Raw genomic sequence first — 19,436 nt, forward strand, 5'->3', positions numbered from 1 at the left:
CAGCTCTTCTGGACAGAGCACTGCCTGCACCCCATTCACATCCCCAGGGAGGCCACAATCCTGCTCCAGGGGCTTTAAGCACACTGAGGAGCTGCATTAATTCAATTACCTAAAGGAGATAACCTCCCACAGTGCTCACCTTCCTACCTTCCTCAAAGGCACAGCTGTCCTACCACGAGGTCTAAGACTCAGGTGAGACTTTAGTATCTCTCCTCCCTAGTATACTCCAATCTCTAAGACAGCTGAAGCACGTAACTGTTGGGGGGGAAAAAAAGAAATAAAATTCAGCTGTGGTCCTTTGTGTAAACTGATGCTTGGAGGAGGCACATGAATAGTGTGACCTTGAAACTGACTCTTCTTTGCAAAAGAAGAAAATTCAGATGATATGCCAGTGCTTATCCTTGTGTACTTGTAGTTTAGTTATGCAAACACCATTAATAAGCTTCTAAGCACACTCACCTGTACCCAGCACCTTTTCTACATACTGCCTTTCAGACAAAAAAGGTGCACAGTATTTTCAACAATATGTGGAAAAACCACTTTGTCAGCTCATCTAGACATATTTGCTTCACTATGGACAATACTTGCTGGGATTTTTTGTATAGATTTGAGCTGTTCAAGGGCATTCTAACTGAATTCACATTAGATTTTGTCCCCTCCCACCACCATTTCACACTCCCCTTTTGCTTTATCAGCGAGTGCCTCCCCTACCTGGGATATAACCCTCTTCAACCAATACATCAACTCACCTAAACACTTCCTCACCACTGGACCAGAACATAAGAAAAAAAAAAAAGAATTAAGAAAAAAAAAATAAAGCCACCAGTTTATTTAGAGAAATCTTTTCTTTAATTGTCAGTCTGGAACGCTCTGATGGAAGCAGACTCAAACCGCAGAGGACAGAGTGATGGAAGCCGCAGCCAGGACCAGAAGTTGTCACATAGCAAAGAGGATAAGGAATGCCACCATCAAACAGAAGAGACCCATGGCCTCAGACAGGGCAAAGCCCAGGATGGCATAGGAGAAAAGCTGCTGCTTGAGAGATGGATTCCTGTATGTTGTACAAGTGGGGGAACAAACCAGAGAGGGAAGAAAAACAAACACACAAAAAGATCCACGGTGAGAAAAAAAAAAACAAACCAGAGCCTGTATCACAGAAAGACAGGATTATGTCACACAGGCAACGTATTTTGGAGTACAAACCAGCTTTATGGCAGGTAACTACTGGCTGGAATGAGAAAGTCATAATTCTTCCCTGGTTTTAGTGATGTAGACACACTGAAGCCTGAAGGCTGGCTTCACGTGCCCTGGTGGTACCAAGCAACAGTTCCTGCTAACAACTAGTGCTTCATCTCTTCTAGAGGCAGACAGAGCTCCACAGAGCAGCTGCATCATTTAGAAGTAACTACAGGGTGGATTCAAACAATTCATGTGCTTTCTTACTATTTATTTCAAGAGAATAATGAATTATAACAACTATTTTATAGTCCAATGAGGACTGCTTCAGTTAAACACAGTATCTGCTTATATATACTATGCGTGTAGAGCTGGACATATATTGCAAAGAAAACTCTACTAATCTACCAAATTTAGTGCTGGGAGAAGGGAATAAATTCAAGCCAGCCTAGCATCTTACTTACCTGGCATAGCCAATGATCAAGCTGCCGAACACTGTCCCAATGCCTGCTCCTGAACCAGCCACCCCAACTGTGGCAGCACCAGCACCAATGAACTTAGCAGCAGTGTCAATATCCCTGGAAACGGCACTGGTTTGGAACTCACGGCGGGTCAGCTGTGGATAGGAAATGCCAGCTGGCTGTAGGGCATAGGAGAAGAAACATAATAATGACACTTTTAATCATAAATAGAAAAGTTTACTAAAACATGCTCACCATTTATCCTCTACTCAAGGCAGAGCAAGACCAGCCAAGCTTGCTAAGCTATCTCTAAACTGGCCTAGAAGCCACCATATTACCCCATGTCCCCATATTACCCACCCTCTAGATACACAAACTTACTCCTCCATCTCAGGAGAAACCATCAAGTATCACAGGCAGCGAGTACAGAAACACAGGACCCAGTTTACCACATAAAAGTCTCACCTGTACAGTCTGAACCTCCGGCCTGCTGAAAACAGACACTGAAACTGGTCTGGCCAGGGCCCTGGAACAGCACCGGAACTGAAGCAAAACACAGACAATTAACTCCTATAATTGGATGTGGCCGCACTAACCCTCAGGGAAGAGCAGTTATTTTAAGAAGAACAGTCTTAGAAATTCCTGAAAACATCTTAAGTATGAAATAAGACTAAAAAGCAAAGGCACGTGCAAATGGGGGATATTTCTGTTTTAGCCAGCTGGATTAAGTCCACAAGCAACACTAGCACAGACCACCCAATGTAGCACAGTGTCACACCTGCTACAGCAGTTTAGTTATTACTACAGTTCCCTATCTTTTCCTCCTAATTCATACCTGGAATGAAAGGGGTGGCCGACTACCTCTGTGACAATCACTTAGCTTATCTTTGGAGACGCCCTTGGGCCTACAGTTCATCGCACATCTATTAACATGGGAGGTATCACTCTGGTCACCAGAGGTCACCTTGTTTCCCCTCCTTGATAAATCCTCGGTATGACCAGCTTGCGCAGTCCCACCTCAGCTGAGGGTGGTCGGCACAGCGTTTTGAACCAAGCAACACACCGAAAAGCTTCACAATCGTCCACGCCCACTAAGCATTACTATACTCCTCTTAAGACAGGCGACTTACCAGAGCTGGAGAGCTGAGGAGAGCCAAAGGAGCCTGCATTTTGCTTAATCTAATACAAATAAACAGAAAAAGAAAGGGAATTGGGAATCCCAATGCTACCGCCACCAGCCAGCACCCTCCTCCCGGGACTGGCCCACCACACGGCTACCTGCAGCCCCGTCGCCGAGTCGTGCCCGAGGCTTTCCCCACCGCCCCCACGCGCGGCTCCGTGTCCCCCCGCCTCCCTCCCCCAGTTAATCCTCCTCAGGAGCCTTCCCAGGGCTGAGCCTGCGCCTCCCCGACACGGGGCGCGCCCCCACGGCGGGCCAGCCGTGCCAGCCCGAGCCCAAAATGACAAAATGCCCTAGGGGGGCCTAGGAACAGCGGAACCACCACGCCTGTCGCGCCCTCGGCGGCTGCCGCCTCCCAGCAAAGGGCACGGCCCGGCCAGGCCCCGACCCCGCGGGCCGCCCAAGCCCGGCACGACTCCGCGGCCAGCGGCACCTCCCCCACTGGCGCCGGGGCGCGGCGGGGCCCGGGGCGGGCCAGGAGCGGGGCCCACCTGCGCGGGGTCCGCTCAGGGCTGCGGCGGCGGCGGCTGCGAGAGGCTCACCTTGCCGTGTGCCCCCGCGTCCTCCGCGCTCATTGGCTGCCGCCCTCCGCGGCGCGCGGCATCCTGGGCTAACATCCGGCTTCCTGATTGGCTGCGGCCGAGCGAGCACCTCCCACCAGCATCCGGGACAGCGGGACGGGGCGGGAGGGCGGTGTCACTACGCGGGCCGCTATTGGCTAGTTATTTTCACTGGGTGCTTGCTGATTGGATGACGGCCTGGAAGTCTTCAAGAGGACCATGAGGCCAGTGGGGTTGCTCTTGTACCATAGAGGTGACCATAGAGGCCGGGGGGTGATGCCGGAGGGGCGGGGTGGGCGGGGCAGCTGGTTGCGGTGTGCCGGCGGCTGCTGCGCCCGCCCCCTCCCCAGTCTCTTTTAAAAGATCATTTTGAATGTTTAAACGTCTTCCCGTGCTTTATTGCAGTGCCCGGTTCAGCCTCAGGGCCGCTCTGCGCGTCGGGTCCGTGCGTCGCTGGAGCCGCGGTTGAGGCCGTGGGGCCTGGGCAAGGCCCGGCTCCGTGCCCCGTGCCCGGGGGCTGCCGCCGGGGTGAGCCGGGAGAGACAGTGGGCCCGTCCGGGGCCTCCGGTGTCCCGCTCACCGGGGTGTCCCGGAGGGGCCTCCCCAGGCCTGCAGCCCCTTACCAGGGCTTTACGCTCCCGCTTTGCTAACCTCCCTGAGCTTTTTTTCAACCCCCTCCCGAGCCTGGCGGCCCAGGGCAACCGGTACCGGAGTTCTCTGTCTTTCCCCACGCCGTAACCGGAGCGCTGGCACGGAACGGGGGTATCGGGGCGGGGGGATCCCGTATCGAACTACAAGTCCCAGCAGCGGGCCGGGACCGCCCAGGGGGAGGTATCCCGAGCAGGCGGCACGGGGACGGGGGCCTCCGCCTTTTCCTGGGCTTCCGCCTCTCCGCGCAGTCTCGGAGGTTTCCAACGGTGCCCCTCGGTGAGTGGGGCGGGGGGCGGAATGTGACGGGGTCCCCTGTACCCCTCCCGGCCCGGAGTTCTGATGTCCCCCGCGGGGGTCGTACGGGAGGCTGGGGGGGGCGATCCTGCGAAGCGGCGACGACACTTGCGCTTTCGTTTCCCGGCGGTGGCACCGGGGGTGTCCGGCCTATGGGGTGGGGGGAACAGTCTGGTCCTCTCCCCAGCGGGACCCCACTCGCGGGTATGCTAACGGGCACCGGCTGCCGGCTGTGGGGGCTGCCCGGCGCATCGGGTGTCCAACAGCAGCTGGAAGTTGGTCTCGCTTGGGAAAGGGGATTCCATGATTCCATGTTTTTCTACATCTTCGGGACGCTGCAGGTGAATGAAAGAAGCAAACGGCAACAGCGAAAGAAAAGGGAAAAAACCAGGAATTTCCCGGAGAGGCTGGGCCATAAGCACCAGAGGAAGCGGGATTTATTCTGCTCTGCTCAGGGTGAGCTGTTATGATACCTCGTTAGGCATTAACACCCCGAAGGTGTGGCTGTCCCAGTACCCTCAGGCGGCAGCAGCCTCGCGCGGCCTCTCCTGCCTTCGCTGATGACTTGGAAGCTGTTGGCGTAACAAAAATGTGAACGTTAATAAAATGTCCTCTCCCCTCTACTTCCTGTCATCTTTTTGTGGAAGTGAATCACACGCTCTGCCATCAGCACGCTCTGCACAGCCTCTGGGCTTGTTTGCCTTCAAGATTACAAGTATTTTCACCAAAACCAGCATCTTTTCTTGCTTTTTTTTTTCTTCTTTCAGCAAGGCCTATTGTTTTTCTGCATCCAGCCAATGAGTCTTCATTTTCTTTAACCTTTGTCGCAGCAGGGGCTCATGTCCTGTCCCAAAGCAATGCAATAACATGATTAAGGTGCTGTCCTTACATCTATTTTTTTTTTATCTCCTCCATCTGGTGGCTGTCAAGAGATCCTTTGCGTTTGGGAACTGCAAATCATAAGGCACATCAAGGTAGGAAAGATTGACAAGAGCCAGATAAAGGCTGAGGCTTAGGTGAATTGCACACCATTTCCAACGCTTTACTGAAATAACTAAAAGTACGCTGCAGCCCTGGGTGTCCTGGAGGATTGCACCGCATCCATTTGTAGGGGTTGCCCTGCCTTCTACTCCCAGCAGGAGGAATTCCCCTCCCAAGATAGCCTATGTCAGTGCAGTTATCACTGCTCTTTCCAGCTTGGATACCTTTTCCTTTCTGAGTGCAGCCTCACAGTCCCCATCTAAACTTCTGCCTGATTGTCAGGCTATTATTTGGCACAGAATACAGGTGATCTCCTGGATGATGCCCGAAAAAAGAGCAGGGTTCCTGGGAGCTTATTTCCATGTGAAGCTTCTGGATTGGAGGTGACCTGAAATGCTCCAGTAGGATGATTGCTCATGATGAACTTTCCCTCTGTTCTGAGGTCAATCCTTGCTTGCTGCTGCTGTCACTAAAATCAGCTGAGAAGGTTCTGCTTTGGATTCCTGGAATTGAATTGTCTGGGATTGGTGGCAGAGCTTTCTCAGCAGTGATCTGCCCCTTGACAGATTGCCAGGGCTGAAGCCTTTCTGCCTAGAAGACCTCATGGCAAAGAGGGTGATTTATTGTTGTGTTTCCAGTCCTGCCTAGGCTCCTGGCAGTTTGCATACTGCTTTGATCAATGTACCTCGTACAGATTTATGTTGTGTGATTTGTAGTGTCACAATGCACTGCAAAGTTTCCTGTATAGATAACTCACACAAAAGCTTTAATGCTGTTTGTTGACCCTGCTGTCATGCAACATATTCATTTCGATACTGAGAATCATCTTGCAGTTTCAGCATAGCAGTCACGAGTAGCAAGGCTATAATAGCCTCATGACGCAGGCTGGTGAGACAGAAGTACGACGATCTGCCTCACCAGGATCTCCTCTGTTTCTGCTTTTCCATGGGAGCCGAGCTTAGCAAGGTACCTCTTTTCCCTTGAAGCCAGGAAGCTGAAGACGAAAGATACTATGTTTGGAGGTCAACTCATTGCATCGGATTTGAATGCAGATGACAGGGAGGCTGTTGAATTTGCTTGTCACCAGCATGACTGTGTCTTGTGTGTCTCACCACGGTCAGCCAGTGAAGGTGGAGCATGTTAGGGCTGGGAATGCACAAGTTGTGGAGCTCCTAGCATGATAGATTGTAAGCTGCTATTTTTGTTGTATACTACTGTTGAAGCATTTTACTGATGCAGTGAAACCTCTGTTCTTCTCGAGCAACATACTTGTGTCCAGATTTCACAAGAGCTGATGCACCCCCACATTAACTACCTACGGTGGGGGTGTGCCCGGAGTATCACATCACATTAAAAACATGATGTGAGGCTGCATGTGGGGACAGCCGGCATTCCAGCAGGGTCTTCAAGCATGGGATCCCACCAGCCGGCACACATTCTCCTGCTGCTGCAAGGCACCACTGCCTCTCCCGTGTGGCAGATCTGTAGGTTAGTCAGTGGGTCTGGTTCATGGAAGGAGAGAGGCTGTTGTGCCATACGAGCAGCCTCAGAGTGCCAGGCTCTGTGGCTGGGAAGTGGCAGTCAGGTGAAAGTCTTGCATGTGTCTGCTAAAGAGGATCTGCAAGCTGCCATGGATGTCCGGAGCAGCCTGGGCGCAGTGGCAGGGACACCAGTGGGCTCATGTGCCTCACTGAGAAACCCTGGCATGTGCTTAGGGGGTTTGGACCTCACAGCCGCGTCATTCCCAAGCTGTACCTGTTCATACCCTTCACGGATACAACTGCATTGGCAGCATCTGGAGATGAGATAATCCCCCCCTCCTTTCCTCTTATAGACTTCCACGATGGACGAGACCTCCGATGAGCCTCCCACTTCCGTGGTCCTCTTGGACAACTGCCACTTCTCCCAGGTCATCTTTAACAATGTGGAGAAGTTTTACGTTCCCGGAGGAGACATAACCTGTTACTATACCCTCACACAGAACATCGTTCCTCGTGGGAAGGACTGGGTGGGCATCTTCCGGGTAAGTGACTACTGTGAAACCAGATGTGCCAAGTATGAGAAAGCAGCAGCAGGCAGAAACAAATAGCTTGGGCTTTGATAGAACGGGGTTGGGGAATTTTTTCAGTAATAACCTTGTGTAGTGGAACATCTTTATTGTGCCTAGGGACAAAGTGCCAGACGCGTTGTGACCTGAGCAGCCTCAAGGCTAATCAAACACTCCAATTATCCTTTCATGCATAGACCACAGCTCTTAAAAGTCGGTATCAATGGAAAACTCCTCCCAGTAACTGATCTATGTGGAAATGTAGTCCCATGACCACAGGATAAACAGGAACTGTGTGATGCCATGTAACAGTTTTGCTGTTGCAGGTGGGATGGAAAACAACGCGGGAGTATTACACATTCATGTGGGCCCCTCTGCCTGGTGACGTCCACGGTGATACTGCTGTGCAGCAACAGATCCAGTTCAAAGGTGTGTTGGGCACTTGGGTCACTGAGGCGATGTATGCACACATGCACACACAGGCATGCGCACAGACTCATGCCTTAGTGCCGCTAATAGGCACTACATTTGGAATTACAGAATGTAGGACCATGCTTTGGGAGACTTTATTTCAAATCCCATAATAAATCACAACGTTTTGAATCTGCTAAATTCTGCCATCCTGAGTGATATGGTTTGCATTCTTATTACTGGCACAAGGGGTTACTAACAATTAATAACAATAAATAACATTGCAAGAACAATACTGAACTAGGATGTCGTGGTTTTCTGTGATTCTCACTATCTGTGCTGTATAGTTAAGATGTAGAGGAATGAAGGCAGTGGGTTGATTGATTATCATTGATAATATGCAGCTGTGGCCTTGCCTCGAAGGCAGTGAGTTGATTGACATGGACGATGTGCAGCTGTAGCTTGTCCCACTAAGCAGTTAAATAGCCCTGAGGAGTGTGGGAGAGGTCATTGGGCAGAGGGAGAGTTAGTGTGGTCTGTGTTGGAGGAAGGTGAAACAGCATGGATGGTAGAATCTGACCAACAGTAAAAGCCTTGTTGCAGCCAGCTAGTTTGTTTGTGCTGCAACATTAAAAGTACTTGAATAATTAGAGGCTGGACATGATGGGATTGTTGTGCTTGTCTGAAGGTTACTATCTCCCGAAAGATGATGAATATTACCAATTCTGCTATGTCGACCAGGATGGTGTGGTCCGGGGAGCCAGTGTGCCTTTCCAATTCAGAGCAGAGACTGAGGATGATATCCTGGTGGTTACCACGCAGGTATGTGCCCTCTCTTCCCTTGCTTTTTGCTGCCTCTGCTTTCATTAGCATATGCTTACTGCTAATGTGGAGTGATCTGGTAACCTGGATGCTAAGCTGGGACTCAGCAGACTTGGATTCTGTTCTTGGCTTTGCTACTGATCTGTCACACAAATTTGGGCGGCCTTTGTTTTTCTACCTGCCACTTATCACTTAGTTGGTGAGCTCTTTGTAACAGACAGCAACTTAATATATAGCATTTCAGGGCATTTTGAATACTTTTAAATGTGTATGTTAGTTGCATGGAAACAGCCTGCCGTTAGGTGGGAGTAAGGGGATGTGGAGGGACAATAATGAGGTTCTGTGAAGCTAAGAATTCTTTCTGTAGTGTCTTGTGTGCAGCCCTTTTGTTAAGAACTACACTGCACTCATGGTCCTAATCTAACTGATTTTGGGGCTGCAAGCCCAAAGTTCTGTCTGCGCTGACTTCTGCAGATGCAGAAGGCCTTGAGCATCTCCAGAGATCAGGGGTAATATGTGCTCAGTATTCAAGAACTGGGTTGATGGTCATTTTTGGCCAGGCTAGGGAGAGGAAGCAGCAGTCTGGTCTGCGCTGCTAGTGAAAGCACGGGGAGGTACGTGGTGTTCCTTTTGCAGAGCTCATCTTTCTTTGCACTGTGCTGTTTGGAATGTAGTTTTTCAGTGCTTCTGTTATGACCGAACAACTTTGTTGCTTGCTAGGGAGAAGTGGAAGAGATTGAACTGAAAAACAAAAATTTGCATAAAGAAAACGAGGAGCTGAAAGCAAGCTGTGCAAGTCTGCAGAAACAAAACAGTGATCTGCAGGAAGAGCTTAAGAAGACGCAAGTAAACAAAAAGGTTAGTAACTCGGAACCTTTAAGTCTGAAGGATGAAGAGGGACTAAGTTAGGTATTGTTCCACTGTATACTTCCAGAGGTTTCTCCCCATATTGTGTTTAATCCTTTATCAAATCATACAGCACAACAGTACAGTATCACTTACTGTGATAAGAACAATAATTATGAACAAAAGACATCTTCAGACACAGGAGTCAGGAACATATGTAAAGGGGAGTGTTCAAAAATGTTTTGTAGACTGTCCTGAAATCACGTTATCATTATCTTTCCTTCCTTCAGTTTTGCTTAGGTCAGACCCCATTTCATTGATATTATGAAAGAGTAGTCAGGATGCAAAGGAGAGATTTTCCTTCTTCAGAGGGGCTGATTAATAGTGTTGCATTTGAGGGTTTTTGCACATTCAGTGCAGAGCAGGACTATTGCTTAGGCCCCATTTACCTCCTGTCAACCTTACTGTGATTTTCAGGAGCTGCAGGATAGTCTAGAGTCTCTAAAGAGCAATGCAGAGAAGCTGGAACTGGAGCTGAATTCCCTGAAAAAGGAAAATGAACATCTAAAGGAGCGGGATGACTGCAAAGAGACAGAACTGCTCCAGTAAGTGTATTTACAGCAATTCTCAAAGTAGGGTTTTGTGTAAGCACCTTGCCTATAGGGGTTAAATTTCCATCCATGAGAGTATGGTGTGTTTTGATTTGTTTTGAGTAGAATCAGAGAGCAAATTCAGAACGTGACCTCTGACAAGGAACGCCTGGAAATCAGACTGAAAACAGCCCTGGATCACGTGGACCAGCTGCAGGTAGCAAACAGCTGCCCTCCTTTGCTTTTACGAGCTGTCTCTGATGGAATCAGTTTCCCTTGCTCAGAGAGCTGAGCAACTTTGTGTAGTATGTGGTGTATGAGTTTCTTTTTTGATTTCTTGGGTTCTTGAGGAAAGTGTCAACCTTTGATATGATTTGACCTCCAGGAAACCTCAAGAAAGTTGTGTTCTGGAATGATGGATAGAGGGGAGTGTGCTAAGAGAAACTGTAAGGATTTTATTCCTTAAAAATGTTCCCTTTGCATGCTCATTAAGTTGACCAAAGTAAGACTGTTGTTTACCTCCTGCTAGCTAAGGATCTAGGCACTAAACACTTCTGTTTAGAAAAACATTCTAAAACTATGTTCAGTACTTGGATGAAAACAAGACTTCTAGCTGGGAGGTATGTGAAGGGAGAAGGTAGACTGAAAATAGCTTGGTGGTTACGTCTGGGATGTGGGAGACCCAGAACCATGGGCTAACCATCTGGCTGTATGTCTCTGTTTTTCTCTTTGCTTTCTGACTTCCCAGACGAGAAGTGTTGTGTTGAAACCTAGCTCTTCAGAGAAAGTCTGAATGAATGCTGTGTTCTGATGAATACATCAGCTCCAGTGCATTCCCATGTAACCAGTCTCAGTTTCTACAAAGGTTTTAATGGGAAAATGTTTTCAGGAAAAAAAAAATTAATCATTGGTGGGTTCTAGAGCTTTGCCTTCTACAGCAAAAGGTGCCTGTGCTCCTCACTCAGAGTTGTTGGATTTTCACTTTTTGCACACCCTTGTTTCTCCCTAGTCTCAAGTGCTGAATTATGAGAAAGAAGTAGAAAGCCTCTCTCATAGGGACCATGACAAGACAGAGCAGCTTGAAAGTTTAAAGGAAGAGAATCGCCAGTTACGCATGGCTAGAACTGAACAGGTAAAGCTGTCCCTGAGTATCGTGGTGCTTGGGGGAGCCAGGGCAGGGAAGCAGAGGCATCCTCTGTGATGAGCAGTAAAAATATTGCTCAATCTTACAAGAGTCTAAGGGATTCCATGACAGAGAAATGTCTGTGGTGGTGTGGGTGTTCACATAGGTGGCTCTGTGAACATGCCATCTGACAGATTTGTATAGTATGTATTCTTATAGTATACACATACGGTTTAGTTTTGGAAGAAATGTCTGTATAACTAGACATTGTAATTTTGATTCTCTGAGGCAGGAAAATTCAGCCTCTGTCTTGATCCCTTGAGTCTGCTCAAGGGATAAAGTAAATCAGTGGGAAATCAGGATTGATACTTAGCTGATTGCAGGTAACTGCAGCTAAGCAAAATTGTTCCAGGACTGGCATTTAGTGATAAATAAAACAAGTTACCCTAAATCTGCCCAGACTATATGCTGTAAACTTTACCTCCAACAGGAAGCTGACTAGTAATTGGTGTGAGGTGGCAGCCTTGCTGGTCTTCTCCCTGTTGATGTTTTTGTATCTTTCTCATCTTTTAATATCTCAAATTTACCATTTAATAATCAGTAAAATAGATGCAATGTGCTCAGAATACAACAAAATAAGCTGTGAACAATACAAAGTTTCTGTTCTGCAGTTTGGTGCTCTGCCCCACATCATTCTCCAATACCTCTTTGCAATTCTTCTTGTGAAAATATGAGACTTCTGTGAAAAAGGAGCAAAATAAGGAACTTGAACGTTGAATGGAAATCTTGAAAGGATCTGTTGTGGTCTAGCCCCAGCCAGAAACTAAGTACCACGCAGCTGCTTGCTCATTGCCCATCTGCTCTGCAGAGGGATGAGGAGGAGAATCAGAAAAGAATGTAAAACTCAAGGGTTGAGATAAGAACGATTTAATTATTAAAAATAGGAGGAAAAAACCCCAAACCAACAATAATAATTATTAATAATTATAATGAAAAGGAGGGAGAAGGGGAGAATGAAATGCAAAGGGAAGGGAAAAAAACCCAAGTGATGCTCAATACAATTGTTCACCACCTGCTGACTGATGCCCAGCCAGTCCCTGAGCAGCAGTCGGCCTGCCTAGCCAACTCCCCCAGTCCCTATACCATGTGTGATGTCCTATGGTATGGAATATCCCTTTGGCCAGTTGGGGTCAGCTGTCCTGGCTGTGTCCCATTGCAATTTCTTGTGCCTCTCCAGCCCTCATGCTGGTGAAACCTCAGAAACTGAAAAGTCCTTGACTTAGTATAAATGTTAAGTAGCAACAGCTAAAAACTTCAGTGTGTTATTAACATTGTTCTCATGCCAAATCCAAACCACTGCACTGCAGCAGCTAAGAAGAAAATTAACTCTGTCCCAGCCAAAACCAGGACAGGGTCAGAGGCCAAACTCTCACTTTTGTTTGTCCCACTGCCTGCAGAATGAGCAGGTGCCCAGCATTTCTGGGAGAGCAGCTGGAGAGGTGGTCCTGAGTGCTGAGCACAGAGCTCTGCTGTATTGCATGGAACCCGTTGGTACCTGTGCAGGGAGTGAGGCCCACTGACAGCACTGTTTTCTGCCTCCTTCCGATTTGCAGAACCATCACAGTTTCCCCATGATGTTACAGATGACTATATGTGTAACAAATCTAAGTTTATGGACAAAAAGGCTTGCTTTTCTGAGGTAACTTCTGCAGACCTTTTAGAAGGAATCCACAAACCTTAGCAGTGGAAATCACTCCTTGAAGGAATGTGAAGTATATAAAAGGGCAGCATGCTGTGGTATTTCTTTCTGCTGAAGAAACTATCATTGGCAGTGACTGAGGCCATCATATAGTCTTTAGCCTGTTGCCCTGAGTGACCTTCTAACGGTGCTTCTCTCTCTGTGTGTGGTGCTTAGGAAGCTTTTGCAGGCTGTACTCTCACTTTGGCATTGGAGATTGGATGCCTAAAATAGATGATGTGATTACCTCTGCTGTGATGCCAAATGTTCAGAATTCTTAGAGTGATACTTGGAGAATGACTGCAGAATCCCTAAGTACTCTAGCTTATCTAATTTACTGATTTAATTCAAGAGTCAGCTACAAGATTAATTCCTAAAGATGTACTGGCTACCCACCATCAATGCAAGTCTCACAGCACCAGGAAGCCTGACAGACTCAGATAGCTCTCACCTGCCAGGATGGATTTTTCAGCTGTACGAGCTCCTTTTCTTCAACCTCCCTCTTAGTTTGACCTCCTGTATGTCCCCTACAAAGGTCATGTGTCACCTCACATGTTGTAATGAAAATACAGAGTGTAAATGAGTGGGATGTGGAGATACCTAGGTGACAAACCATGAAATGGTAAGACTCCCACTGAAAGGGAAGGGTTATTTGTTGGTAAAAATGCAGCATGAGGCAGCTAGTATGAGAGCTCCAGTGCTTGGAGCTGTCGTCATTTTATGTGTCAGTTTCCCATGATTTACCGATTGCCACTCTTCCTTCATAGCAACAAACCCGCGACTTAATGAAAGAACTTGAGGAGCAGAAGTGTTTGTTTCAGGTTCTGCAGGCAAAAAAGAATGAAGCTGATGAAGAAAATCAGGTGAGAACTTGGGACAACTCCTTTGCCTTTTTCCTGTATTGAATATGACACTAATCTCTCGGTCTAGTGTTCAGTTCCATTAACCTTTCTACCATACGGATCACTAATTGTGCCTGCACGTGGGCCATCACCTGAAGGCTGGCTGCCAGGCTGCCTGCAGGCACGTACAAATGACTCTGTGTGTACACTCACAGTGTGTTGCTGCCACGTCTGTACAGCCTAAGAGGAAGGGTCCCAAAACTTGCACCTTTTTCCCCCACCAAAGAATAGTCTGGTTTAACCATGATAGTGTGGGGTTTTTTAAAAAATTCTGTTAGCTTAATTCTGACACCACTGGAATGAGTGGACTTTACTCATTTAAATGGACATATTTGTTTTGTCCAGTCTAAGTAATGATTGCTCAGTTTTGTTCCTTACTCTGCATGACTTCAGGAGAACCTTCTGTCTTTTAAAGTGTATTCCTCTGTTGTGATCATGCTGTCTGCCTTTCTGAGCAGGCCACAGAACAGATCCTTGCCCACTCTTACCTTACTTTCCCAGACAGTCAAGCAGGACTAACGCTGAGCTACCTAAAAATTTAGAGCAATTTTGATTCTGGCAAAAGAGGATCTATGTTAGTGCGAGGTATGACTTTTCTCAGAAATGGTCTCCTAAGCTAATGGAAATGCATTCTACCCTTTGCAGAAATTAATGGAAGAGAATAACAGACTGCTGAGGCATCTCTTTCAGGCTGCAGAGGCTTCTTCCTTCTCTGTTTCACAAGCTCAAGCTCCAGTTCGAGCTCCTGAAGTAGGAGGCCTTCTGTTTGGAAATCCATATTATGGTGAGATTACTTGGCATTCTGTCTGAAACTGCAAATGCATGGCAGTTAAAGTCCCGGCAAATTATCCTTCCTCTCAAATTGAATGCTGTAGAAAAGACATTATCAACAGCACCTCTGTGCAGCTTTGTGGGTGTGCAGATGACTTGGCAGCTGCAAAATGCTGCCAGGTGTTAAGGGTTGGCTTAAGCGATCAGCTGTCTGTTCATTTGCTGCCAAGAGAGACAACTATTAGCTAGTTTATTCAGCTGTGAGACAGCTAGTTCTGTGGCTTATATCCAGTTTCCATAGTCCTAAATATAGAGGTTTAGATGCAGAACCACATCCTCATGTTTCAAGAATCACTAGTTATCATCACATTACATTGTTAATAACTTTGCTGCGGCTAAATTAATATATTATTTTTTTCCAGCTGCAGGAACAAACCCAGGGGCAGGAGATGCAGACATAGTAAGTAAAGTGGACACAACTGGACATGAATTACTGGTTTGAAATAAAAAGCTCCAAGTTCAGCTCTTTGGCCAATGGTCTACTTGCTGGTTTAGTCCTAGTAAGACAGCGGACAACAAAAGTGGATCCACATATGCTTAATGTGTGGAATTAACAAGAGTTATATGTCTTAAGGAAAAGAAAGGAAACTCTGTTGACCTTAATCTCTAGATACTGCTAAGAGCTGGTCCTCAATGTCAGAGTAAGCAGCATGCAGCTGCTAAACACCTTATTTCATATTGGAGACATGGACATGTGCTATGTGGGATGGAACGTTCGAGAACCTCTCAGAAGCTCTTGACTTTTAAGTGCTATTTAGAGAAGCCTGGAGCCATTTGGAAAACATGAGGGTGTAAGAAGTCAGAAAGACTTGTCCAAAAGTGATAATAGCTGACTACTAAGCTTTTCTTTTTCTTCTCTTCTAATATCATTTTTAAACTGACTTTATTTGCATTTGCTTTGTACTTCAGGCTTCTATAAGGAAATGCCCCATGTGTGATGAAGTATTTCCTGAAGACATTGAAACAAGCCAGTATGAGGCCCATGTGCAGAGCCATCTCCTGGAGTGCCCACTCTGCAGCGAGACCTTTGAAAAGTCCAATAAGCAGGTGTTTGATGACCATGTTTTTTGTCATGGCCTGGAATAATTCTGAATTCGTATCTGCTCTGTAGAATAGGTAGCAGAGGCCGCAGTATAGAATAGACCAAAGTCACTGTATAGGCTTAATTCACGCTAAGATCACCCAGACAAGACTGACTATGCCACTAGTACTGTAATTCTGACCCTTCTGTTCCATGCAGCATATGACCAACACATAAATCAGGTCAGACATCCACATCCTGAAACTGAATGACCATCATCAAGCTTGAGTTCTCTGTCTTGGATAAGGATATATGCTTGGTAAATGAATTGCAAATCCTATAATTGGTAATGTAGCTGAGCGTGGTACCAGTTCTTTAGAACAGGATTGGCCATGTAACTGTTTATGGGCCAGGTGATGGGAGGTGGTACAGCAGTTTTCTGTACTTGGCTGATACATCTCTATTATAATGGGTTTATTCTTTAATATAGCACTGTGATTGCTAACCAAAGACCAGAGACATTTTATAATCTTTTAGGATCACACCTTCAGCCCTGCTCAGCTTCTGGAATGCAGAATTAATAATTAATAAGTAAAAGTCTGAATAAAAACAAATCTCACTATCAGCCGTAAAGCAAGTGAAAGAGATGTATTTATATAGAGACCAAATATCCATTTGCAGATCTGAAGGTTTAGAGCTGTCCTTCTAGCAAAGTAGGCAGCACAGCTTATTCTAGGTTGAGGCACACACACTTTCTCCATCCATCTCGGGATGAGAATGAGAAAAACCTGATGTTTCTGAGAGAGGGAAGGTCGGTGTGGTGTGGAGCCCACAGGAGAGCAGTAGCCAAGTTGTCTCAGCAGCACAGAGGATAAATGGTCTCTTAGAAACTGGGCATCCTCATTTAAAGGAAACTATTAATTTGGATTATTTCTTTTATATTTCTAAACCTTCTGGATTTACCAAGAAGAGCCTGTTCTGAAACCAAAACAATGTGATTCAAAAATAAGTGCCTTGGGATATTACAATGCTTTGTGCATAGATTATCCAGTTACTATTTTAATTTCTGCTTCAGGATTTTCAATTTATGATTAACAGCTCTTTTTTCCATGCAAACACTAATGGTTAAAGGTTTATTATCCAGCTATATTAGACTGTTTCCTGCTGACTATCTGAAGCAATAGAAAATCCGAAGTTTACACAGTTCTAAGAATATTTTAGAGTAACAAAGACTTCAAAATGTTTTGACTGTTTTGATTCTACACAACCTTTTTATCAATCTCTTAAAACTTAAATAGAGTATTTCTGTCTTGAGATGTACTATACTGATAAGCATTATTTAAAAAAACCCTGTAACAGAAAATAACTGCAAACAAAAATAAAAGCTATACAAAGAAAAATCTTTGAAAAAGATGTCTATGTCTGATCATTCCTAAATAAATTGGAGGAATTGATGGGGGCTCTTCAGGGAGCTATTTGCAAGCTTTCAATTACTTGCTGAAGCTCTGTATAACAAAGTACTTAAGCACCTCTCTGAATAACTTTTAGCATGCAAAGCAGTATCCCTAAGGGTAGCGAGACTCTGTTCAACAGAAAACACATATTTAACTGGTTGATCCTCAGTGGCTTCTCACAGCATGGGAATATATCACAAAGGCCAAAGGATAGTATGGGATAATGAGGAAAAAAAAAAAAATCCAGGAAAGTAAAATGACCTGTGTGGGATCTATTTGTTTATATCTGTTCCCAGTAAAGCTCATCTAAATACCTAGAGCTGGCTGAATTTCTTCTGTGTCATAGGAAAGTCCAGCGTATCAACACCTTTTTTCCCTAGGCTAGGAGAAAAAGCTGAAAAGCTTCTTGCTTGGGATGATAAAATATTATTTAAAAACTACTTGGTATTGTACATATTTTGACAGTGATTACTGTAGTCTATCTCAACGTTCCTGGCATAGCTTTATCCCAATTTTGACAATCAAACATTCCCCAAAATGAGGCTCATTTTTAACTGAACCCTTGTTTCTTCAGGAGAAGCCCTACTGTTTTTCAAGAAAATGCTTTCCCTGGCCCCCAACCTTTTCCCATACGTCCTTATTCTAAACTATATTTTTCATCTTTTACTGCTTTGTATCCTGACAGAAGCAGATTAGATGTCGAGAGATGCAAAAGTAAATTTTACTAAAACCCTGGTAGTTCACCCAAACGCCTATTATCAGACCTCTTTCCTTTGTACGCTGTGGCTGGTACTGGCTTTACCACCACCTATCCTAAAGTCAGACCCGGCCACCTGGGTTTGGAGTTCTGTCATGACACTGCCTACGTCCTTGAGCTACCGGTGCCAAGTGCTAGCACCCCCCTCTCCATCCCTTTGGCACTGGTGCCTATCGTTGTCCATTTGCCTGCTCCTGTCTTTCTGCAGATCCCATTGCCTGTGCTGAGGTGCCGGCCCTGGGGCACAGGCAGCAAGCGGGCGACCGGCAGAGGGGGTCAGACTGCAACAGATCTCACCAGGATGCTGGGTTTTTTGAAGCCTTTTTTTTTTTTTTCTGTAATAATGACACAAGATTCACACTCCCAGCCATATACTTTGGCCTGATACGGGTCATACCTTCCCTATCCTGGGCAGCCAGGGACCAATTTACCCCTAAGCACAAATTACATCATCTATTTTCTGACCAAGTTTTCATTTTGTTTGTAATTTACAGTATTATTTATGTTACTGCTGCATTTAGCCTTTGGAATCGTAAGAGGTTTCAATCCTATCTCAGTTTTATGGTTTAATACAGAAGTAGCTCAAATGGCTGATAATTACATATAGTTATATTTTGGATGAGCTCCAATTTACATTGATATGTTTTGGATAAGGACCTTGAAATACATTTGCAAAAGGGACTGTAGGGGTTTGGCACAATTTATACCTGAACTCATGTAGCATCTGAATGAGTATTCGTTAGAAATGTATCGGAAAGGAAGAAGTCATACTTTGTGGGCCAAATCTCTGTGATTATTTATCTTTTTAAACCTTTACAGGGCTTACCAATTTGGTCCAAGTTGGGAACTAGCCCGGTTTGCTTTCCATCAGCAATTACTGCTCCGGTGAAGCACAGCATTTTCTGCTCTCTTGTCCAGGCAAAACCACTCAGCCTCAGAGAGCTCTTCTTCCCTTTGCTTGGTCCTTTTGATTCTCCCTCATTTTTGTCAGACCCTTTGCCTGCCTTCCCCAGGAAGTTTGATCTTCTCTTAGGCTTTCTCTCCCATTCACACAGAGTATATTTTTAATATGTCTGTCCATGGCACATCATTTTCCCATTAATAGGTGTGTTTCTGTGTGTGCAAAATGCAAACCAGATGATAATTTCTCTCAGCTGCAAAAACACGCTGATAACCATGGTCACAGCAGGCATCACATACTGACTGATGTCAGTTTGTTTCATAAGAAAGACCATTGTTTTGCCTGCAAAAAGTTATTTTTGGTGCAGAAAAAAAGACTGGCTGCAAGGGAGATGGTTACAGATTCCCGATGCCCAAACTATTTCAGCCTCCAAAGACAGAGAATCTGAAAGGATGCTGAAATAACTGACTGGTGGCTCAGCTTCTCTCAAGAAGTGATTCCGAACTGTACAGCTACAGTCCACTTCCCCACTTTAACAGCCTCTTTCCTCCACCTGTTCTCCTCCTGGTTCCTCTTCACCTGTCCATCCTTCTTTCCTCTTCCTGCAGAACAATTTGGACCTTCAGCATCGTCAGCCTCCTCCAAAAACACATTGCTGAGGTTCAGGGTGTGGACGAAGGGAGGCAGAGG

General features: G+C 46.0%; 2 protein-coding genes across 5 annotated transcripts; one reads left to right on the plus strand and one right to left on the minus strand.

Moving 5' to 3' along the window:
- Nucleotides 1-826: 826 nt before the first annotated feature.
- ATP5MC1 (ATP synthase membrane subunit c locus 1) lies at nt 827-3,445 on the minus strand. 2 transcript variants are annotated; one of them, XM_055789927.1, is made up of 5 exons: nt 3,360-3,445; nt 2,768-2,816; nt 2,103-2,180; nt 1,641-1,816; nt 827-1,051 (listed from the first exon to the last, which is right to left on the minus strand). In XM_055789927.1, exons 2-5 carry the CDS (start codon nt 2,804-2,806, stop codon nt 937-939), a joined length of 408 nt encoding a protein of 135 aa, XP_055645902.1. In that variant the 5' UTR covers nt 2,807-2,816; nt 3,360-3,445; the 3' UTR covers nt 827-936. The 2 variants fall into 2 exon arrangements, with proteins under 2 accessions (XP_055645902.1, XP_055645901.1); XM_055789926.1 differs by having other exon boundaries at nt 3,309-3,424.
- Nucleotides 3,446-3,708: 263 nt separating this feature from the next.
- On the plus strand, nt 3,709-15,707 carry CALCOCO2 (calcium binding and coiled-coil domain 2). Of its 3 annotated transcripts, XM_013298465.3 has the most exons (13): nt 3,713-4,304; nt 4,664-4,778; nt 7,138-7,326; nt 7,677-7,779; nt 8,450-8,583; nt 9,304-9,441; nt 9,907-10,034; nt 10,146-10,236; nt 11,029-11,151; nt 13,648-13,743; nt 14,428-14,566; nt 14,976-15,013; nt 15,523-15,707. In XM_013298465.3, exons 2-13 carry the CDS (start codon nt 4,668-4,670, stop codon nt 15,697-15,699), a joined length of 1,467 nt encoding a protein of 488 aa, XP_013153919.2. In that variant the 5' UTR covers nt 3,713-4,304; nt 4,664-4,667; the 3' UTR covers nt 15,700-15,707. The 3 variants fall into 3 exon arrangements, with proteins under 3 accessions (XP_027641192.1, XP_013153919.2, XP_055645900.1); XM_027785391.2 differs by lacking the exon at nt 4,664-4,778 and having other exon boundaries at nt 3,709-4,304; XM_055789925.1 differs by lacking the exons at nt 3,713-4,304; nt 4,664-4,778 and adding an exon at nt 5,176-5,296.
- The last annotated feature ends 3,729 nt before the right edge of the window (nt 15,708-19,436 follow it).

This window comes from Falco peregrinus, chromosome 18 (genome assembly GCF_023634155.1).
Source record: "Falco peregrinus isolate bFalPer1 chromosome 18, bFalPer1.pri, whole genome shotgun sequence".
In the NCBI taxonomy this organism is placed as follows: Eukaryota; Metazoa; Chordata; class Aves; order Falconiformes; family Falconidae; genus Falco; species Falco peregrinus.

Coding starts and splice junctions, on each gene's coding strand:
- ATP5MC1 (XM_055789927.1), bottom strand. CDS start 2,806: ATGCAGGCTCCTTTGGCTCTCCTCAGCTCTCCAGCTCTG. Junction 2,181..2,767: donor TCCTCAGCTCTCCAGCTCTG/GTAAGTCGCCTG, acceptor GTTTTGCTTCAG/TTCCGGTGCTGTTCCAGGGC. Junction 1,817..2,102: donor CGGAGGTTCAGACTGTACAG/GTGAGACTTTTA, acceptor TATGCCCTACAG/CCAGCTGGCATTTCCTATCC.
- CALCOCO2 (XM_013298465.3), top strand. CDS start 4,668: ATGAAAGAAGCAAACGGCAACAGCGAAAGAAAAGGGAAAAAACCAGGA. Junction 7,780..8,449: donor GCAACAGATCCAGTTCAAAG/GTGTGTTGGGCA, acceptor GCTTGTCTGAAG/GTTACTATCTCCCGAAAGAT. Junction 11,152..13,647: donor GCATGGCTAGAACTGAACAG/GTAAAGCTGTCC, acceptor CTTCCTTCATAG/CAACAAACCCGCGACTTAAT.